This window comes from Ursus maritimus, unplaced genomic scaffold (assembly GCF_017311325.1).
Source record: "Ursus maritimus isolate PB19 unplaced genomic scaffold, ASM1731132v1 scaffold_20, whole genome shotgun sequence".
Classification (NCBI taxonomy): Eukaryota; Metazoa; Chordata; class Mammalia; order Carnivora; family Ursidae; genus Ursus; species Ursus maritimus.
Window position 1 is genome coordinate 51834999 of NW_024424453.1, and position 7443 is coordinate 51842441.

Consider the following 7443-nt stretch of genomic DNA (forward strand, 5'->3'; position numbering starts at 1 on the left):
AACTCTGAAAACAGTAATCTAGACCGTCTCATCCCGAAGGGTTCTTAATAGCTCAAGATCTGAGACCAGAACAGAATTAAGTTTCTGTGAGCAGATAATCACTAGTTAACTTTTACCTTCTTGATATACATATTATACATACTGTCAAAGAGGACTGTTTTACATTTTTCATACACAGAGTGCTTTTATTTGATCCAGAGACACTGTCTCACCTAATACATTAGTTAGCTCGTTAGCTTTTTTACTATTCTAAAAACGACCTCTGTTAATGCATAAAAGCAATTCATTTTCATGAAGAAAAACTAAACATTATGAATAACAAAAATAATCATATCTCATGAGCACTTCCTTCTTAAACTAATTTCATTGCTTGTATATAAATATACTTTATATACATATTTTCCCCACAAAAGTGGGATCACACTTTACATGCTGCTTCTTAATCTGTCCTTTAACACAAATATCTTTGCATGTTATTACTTTCCTGTAGGCTCTAACAATAGGGGTGTTAGGCCAGTTAATCTCTTTGAACCTCACTCCTTCATCTGTAAGAGTATCTACCTCTTTGGTGTATGTAAGAATTAAATAAAATGATCTGTGTAAAATACAAAACAAAATACCTGTCACACAGTAAGAGCCCCAATAAATGTTGGCTTTTGTTAAAAGCTGCATAATAACAGACTACCTAAAACAACCTGTTAATCAATTTTCTATTTTTAGCCAGTTTTTACCTATTAGCACAATACTGAAATAAAAATCCGTGAGATTAAATCATTAATATATCCTAAGCTTTTTTTAAAAATATTTATTTATTTGAGAGACAGAGCAGGAGAGAGCGAGAGAGAGTGCATTAGCAACGGGGAGGGGCAGAGGGAGAAGGACAAGCGGACTCCTGGCTGAGCAGGGAGCCCTATGTCACATTTGAACCCAGGACACTGGGATCATGACCTGAGCCAAAGGCAGACACGTAACTGACTGAGCCACCCAGGTGCCCTATCCTAAACTTTCTTAGAATAAATTTAGAGGTGGAATCTTGGATCAATGATATTTTATACATTCCCAAATGTAACTACTTTACATTCACTAACACGGTGTTTCCCCATATATCTCATCTCTACCTCACTCTTGATTTTTTTGTTTCTAAATAAATGTGTTTTGTAAAGTTAGAAAAGCTTGCAGTAAATAGTATGCAAAGTAAGGTATTTACTATCTAAATTTTAATCACTATTTACATTTTACTTAGGAGAATGAACAAGCGTTCAGTGTCATATTCCAATGCATTCAAGCACTTTTACTCTACATGAGCTTTAAAGAGAACTTCAATTTATAGTTGATGGTTGTTTTAATGCAAGTTGATTTAATAATTGTTAGTTTAACAGTTGTTTAAAAGTTGTATAAGACAAATGTTGTATTTTTAAAACTATCTTTAAATGTCTCCAAATGAATCAAAATTCAGCCTTTCTTATAGAAACTCTAAAATTTGAGGAGAGAGAATTGCTCAATCTGTTGAGACTGAGAAAGCCTGGGGAAAATTTAGCAGAAGCCCTCATCTTTGCTCAAGAGACAAGTGCTGCTAGCACCAAAACACATTCTCATTGGTGTCTAGGAGACTGTTTCTTTAAAGTTAACACTGCTAACACGCCCCCTTTTTCCTAGAAACTGTCATTTCCTGAAGCAATAGCAGTCATGAAAAAACAAAGGGAACAAGACTCTTGAAGAAGCAGAAGCCCGGCTGGGGATAAGCAGAACCCCGGCCTGGCCTCCGAATGTCTGTTCCTACGCCTGTCCGGGATCAACCAAGTTATGCGAAGTGACTAACTCGTGACAGCCTCGGGCGTTGGACGCCGGCCACACTGCCACCTCTTTCAGGTCCAACGCTCGTGCAAGCAGCCTGGCCTGGAATAGCTCGACCCTCGGCCCTCACGTCTGGACTACGGGCCGGGAGTCTAGTGGGATCCAGTCCCCTCGGTACTCAATCTCGGGTCGGTGATGGGAGAGCAACTTCAACCAAGAAGTCAGATATTACAAAAGACCCAGGTTTTCCCATCCCACCCTCACTCCTGGGTTGGGGTCTCGGATGGGTAGGGGAACTAGGGGAACCTTCGACAGGGGTCAAAAGTCATGCAAGATAGGAGCCCTTCTAACTTATTCTCAGGCCAGGGTCGTGCGTTGGGGAAAGGCTAGAGGTCAGACGTCCCAAAAGATCCGGCCACCCCCTCCCACTCTCCTGCATGGAGTTTGGGATAGGGGCTGAGGGTCCCCAACACACAGGACCCAGGCCACCCTGGACTCGTTCCCAGTCCGGAGTTTGGGGGAGATTCTCAGGTTAGAGATCAAAGGTCACGGAAGAACCTTCCCTCCTCCTGGCCCCCGAACCTGTGTCAAGGGGTGTCGGGAACTAAACAAGAGCAGCGGCCATAGTACCTGAGTCGAGGCCAGCGCCTGCTGGAGCTGCTGTTGCTCCTCGCTTATCTTTTGCTTCAGTTTCTTGAACATGGTGCAGCGCGGGGTCCTGAGTGTGAGACCTGAGGAGCGAGTGCCCAGGGAGACCCGGCCGCGGCGGCGACGGCGGCTTCTCTACACCAGGGACCGTGGGGGCCGGGCCTCACCACCTCCTCCTTGGGCTCGCGGGCGGATCGGGACACTCGTCCTGCGGGTGTCGGCGTCGCCGCCGCCGCGTCTCTTTCTTCTGGGTGCCACTGGTTGGCCTATGCCCCCCATCCAGCCCCGGCAGCGGCGGCGGCGACAACGGCAGCAGGTGAACGGTGTGCCAAAGACGCCTGCGCGGCCTACGTGGAGCTCGCCAGGGGAGCTCTACGGAGCGCCGGAGGGGCCAAGCACGAAGTCGCGCCGGCACATGCGCGCTCGGGCTGTCGCTCCCGAAAGCGGCAGCGGGGAGTAATACGCCGTGTTCTTCGCTGCTCCAATTCATTGCGTGCAGGGATGCCCTCCGAGCTGGGGCCAAGGCTGGTCTGAGCACTGCAGTGACGCACACCCGGACTTCGGCACTGCAGAGTCCCGCACGGAGGGTGCTGCGTCTATTAAGGACGGCAGGGTAGACAGGCCCACCGCGAAGAGCCGCGTGTGTGAGCGCCTGGGGTGGGTGAAGCGGGGAATCCAGGGAACCTGCCTTGCGCTCTGAAGGATGGTGTACTTTTGTTCAGTATTTGTAGTTAAGAGTCTGTATCTTCAGTGCCTGGAACTCCTACTGCTCCCCAGAGGGGCCGTCTTTCCTTCCCTGGACTCTCCCAGAGGTCAAGAAGTGCCTGACACAGACTCCCAGGGTCCAAACGTTTCAGGACGATATTGTAAAATCTCAGCCGTTTGGACATCCGTCTTTATTTTTTATTTAACCGAAGTCGTATATTTTCATGTATTCATTCCAAAATCTTTATCATTCTAAGTGCCAGGTCCTTTGGAATGTGAAAAGAATTCACAGCTGGTGGAATACACAGATTTCCAAAGGGTCCAGGTTTCCCCCTAGCATCTGCAATCATCCTGAGAAAGTTTAATGTTTATGTGCCTAATTCTTCCAGCACCCTGAACTTGGGCAATCTGTGAACCCCCATATCCATCTCAGCAACTACCTCTGCATGCTATACCAAATTGCTTCACACTGCCTCGTAGGAACCTGAGAGAATATGGGCTGATCTTCACATTTCAGCAAATTTTATTTACTAGCAAATTCTGCTAGATTCCAAAGCCTGATCCCTAAATGCAGTAGAGCCAGAACAGGGCCTAGTCTGAACCCCGCATTGACAGCTGGGCCAAGTCCTCTCTTATCTAATAGTGAACACCTATATATTTACCAAGAAAGTTGTAGCACTGTGACCTTTGGCCACATAGTACAAAGTGAAATGCCTGAAGGGACAGAAAGATTATGAGTGACACACATATGGTATAAGACAATGGAGAATGAAGGAAAGTACCAAACTGGATAGTGCAAATCCACCCAGAGGTATTTTAAATCACTGCAGCAAAACAGCTCTTAGAATAAAATTCAGCCCAAAGGCCAGATTGTGACCTCTGAGTCTCAATTCTCTGCCCCTCGTTTTCCTCATCTATAACACTTTAATAATATTTCATAGGGATGTTGTGAAGTTTGTGTGCAGAGGGTATAGCTCATAGTAAGTGACACTTAAAAATTCTAAGAGTTTCGTTCTCTTCTTACTTCTGACACTCCCCCTCGCTGTGTTGAGAGCTCTAGCCTAGACCTCTCCCCTGAACTGCAGATTACTGCATCTTCGTTAGGCTGTCCAGTTCGGGAGGGCAAAAACCACGACTGTTATACAAATCAACCAGTGCCTAGTAGAGGGCCTGACACTAAATTTCCACAGAATTACTTAGTCGTAATACATCCAGCTGCCTACTGAACAATTTCTCTTAATACTGCATAGGCACCGCAATTCAACATGTCTGAAACTGGAATCATCTGCTACTACACCCCCTACGATCACCATCCCAATTTGCCCCTTCTGTGTTTCTTCTCACCCTCTTGCATCTTCTCCTCTTCACAAGCTTGCTTTGCCATCTGTATTTTCTGCCTTGGCTGGTGTCATCTCCATCTGCCCAGTTAGCCAAGTGAAAACTGTTGAAGTTAGTCAAAACATTCCTCTCATTCTTCACCCACATCCAGCAAATCACCAAGCCCTCTTTTACTCTGAAATAGTTCTCAAATTCATTCTCTTTCCTATTCACCCTGCCACTAGTTAGTTTCAATCTTCATTACATTTCACCACTTAAATGATCTCCCAGTTTCCAGATTGGCTTCTCTCCAGTCAATCTTCTATATAGCTGATGTTACTCTCCTGCTGAAACCCCATCAGTGACCTCCTTGTCCTGCAGGACACTATTCAAATTCCCAGGGAGTACAAGAAACCCTTAGCAGCCTGGTTCCTGCTTTCTCTCTCATTACACCCTCTCCATACTTCACACTTGAAACCTCCAGAAATTTCAAATTAGCTGGTAGTTCCCTTGCACATCCGGCTTTTGTATACCTCCTTGCCGTTCTTTTTTTAGTCCCCAGGTTATGCATAGTAGTTTTGAACACCTTAATGAATCCAGTATACTTATTATCTTCTGTGACTTTGTACATTTCTTCTTTTTCCACGTTTCTTATCTATCCTTGATAATGCTACCCACATGCCATCTTCCCTTTCGAGCATTTCCTAACACCAGCCTTAAAAACACACACACATCAGTGGACATAATCATGCTCCCCTCTTTACAACTTCAGTCTCACAAGCTGTTAATGTATGTATCACACTGTATTTTTATCTTTTATTTCAAAAGTAGTATAACTCACTGTAACAAAAACAAAAGTTCAGTTGACCCTTGAACAACACAGATTTGAACTGCACAGGTGAAATTATACATGGATTTTGTTTTCAGTAAATACAATACAGTACTGTAAATGTATTTTCCTTATGATTTTTTTCTTTTTTCTAGCATTCTTTATTATATGAATACAGTCTATAAATACACATAACATACAAAATATGTGTTAGTCAACTGTTTATGTTATCAATAAGGCTTTTGGTCAACAGTAGACCGGTCATCAGTGGTTAAGTTTTGGGGGAGACAAAAGTTACACACAGATTTTTCAACTGTGCAGGAGGTTGGCACCCTTAACTCCCACATCACTCAAGGGTCAACTGTATAATCTTATCCCCCCAAATAAGCTCTATTAATAATATCATTTGTATTCTTTCCATTTTGTTTCTCTATTAATGAAAATATAGAGATGTGTAAATGTAATTATGTATTTGTAGTTTTAATTTATTTTATTTCATTTTAATTAATTTAATTTAAATGTTTTATTAAAAATGGATCATACATATTCTTCTCCATCTTGCTTTTCTCAATTAGTATACCATGAATATAATTTCTAATCAGTACCTGTATTTCAGTCTCCTTAATGACTGCATAGTATCTTATACTATGGATAAAGGATTTATGATTGATGTGTCAGTGTCCACGTATTAATGGATATTTCACTTCTCCCCAGTTTTTGCTATTAAACAATATTAAAGTGAACAACTTTATAAATATGTTTGTGTACTTGTGTGTATAGTTCTGTGGAAAATAGTGGATTTCCAGAAAGGTAATTGAAGAATCCATTCATTATGTATAGTTAATGTCAACTTGACCTCCAAAATGAATACCAATTTATGTTTCTTTTTTTCTTTTTTTAAAGATTTTATTTATTTATTTGAGAGAGAGTGGGAGAGAGAACACGAGCGGAGGGGAGGGGCAGAGGGAGAAGGAGAAGCAGACTCCCCACTAAGCAGGGAGCCCGATGTGGGGCTCGATCCCAACACCCTTAACTGACTGAGCCACCCAGGCACCCCAATACCAATTTTTGTTTCTACCAACAGTGGAAATGCCCAGTTCCATTTTTTAAAAAGATTTTATTTATTTGAGACAGAGAGAGTGAGTACACAAGCAGGGGGAGGGGCAGAGGGAGAGGAAGAAGTAGACTCACAACTGAGTAGGGACCCCAATGGAGGGCTCCATCCCAGGACCCTGGGATCATGATCTGAGCCAAAGGCAGATGCTTAACTGACTGAGCCACCCAGGTGCCCACCCCCCATTTCCATACTTTTAAAAGTGTTTTGACAGTAAAAAGATGACAAATGGCATTTTGTTTTGATTTCCATTTAATTATAAGTAAAGTTAAAATTCAGTCACAACTATATAAGTTATTATAAATCTTTCAGATTATATTATAAAACTCATGTAACCCAGATATTAGCTTTTCCTTTTCCCCTAAGGGACAACCCCTCTAAGTAAATTTGGGGAAATGGAGTGTTCCTTGATCTTCCAAGGTTCTTCTAAAAGTCTCTACTAAATCCCATTCCACCATGAACCTCTTCATTTGTTATTGGTCTCAGTCTGGAAATCATGACTGCAGTCTCCCTGGGTACTTGGTACTATACCTCTAAGGGACTTTGTAGGATGAGAATCAGGAGGGAGGAGAAAAACAAGTTGCATTTGGAGGGGATATCAAATATCCTTATGGACCCAGCTCTCATTTCCTTCCATACAGCCCTGCTCAAGACATGTAGACTTATCAAATTTATTAGCAGACTGAAAAACACTAAAGGAATTATGGCACATTAAAGGAAGAAATTTAAACTATATGCTAAATAAGGGGTGGGGGATTGGGCAAAATAGGTGAAGGGGAGTGGGAGATACAGACTTCCAGTTATGAAATAAATAAGTCATTGGAATTAAAGGCACAGCATAAGGAATCCAGTCAATGACAATGTAGTAGCGATTTAATGGGACAGATGGTAACTACACTTGTGCTAAACATAGGTAACATATAAATTTGTCATATCACCAAGTTGTACACCTGAAACTAATGTAACACTGTATGCCAACTATATTCAAATAAAAACAAAAAAACTATATGCTAAATACAACTTTTCCCATAGTTGA

General features: G+C 42.5%; 1 protein-coding gene across 1 annotated transcript in view; it reads right to left on the bottom strand.

Annotated features, from left to right (window-relative positions):
* The window catches only part of GOLGA4 (golgin A4), a 114382-nt gene extending 111567 nt beyond the window's left edge, over positions 1-2815 (bottom strand). Inside the window, 1 exon segment of the mRNA XM_040636973.1 lies at positions 2425-2815. Coding sequence (XP_040492907.1) covers positions 2425-2496 — 72 coding nt within the window. The 5' untranslated portion in view covers positions 2497-2815.
* Positions 2816-7443: the final 4628 nt, after the last annotated feature.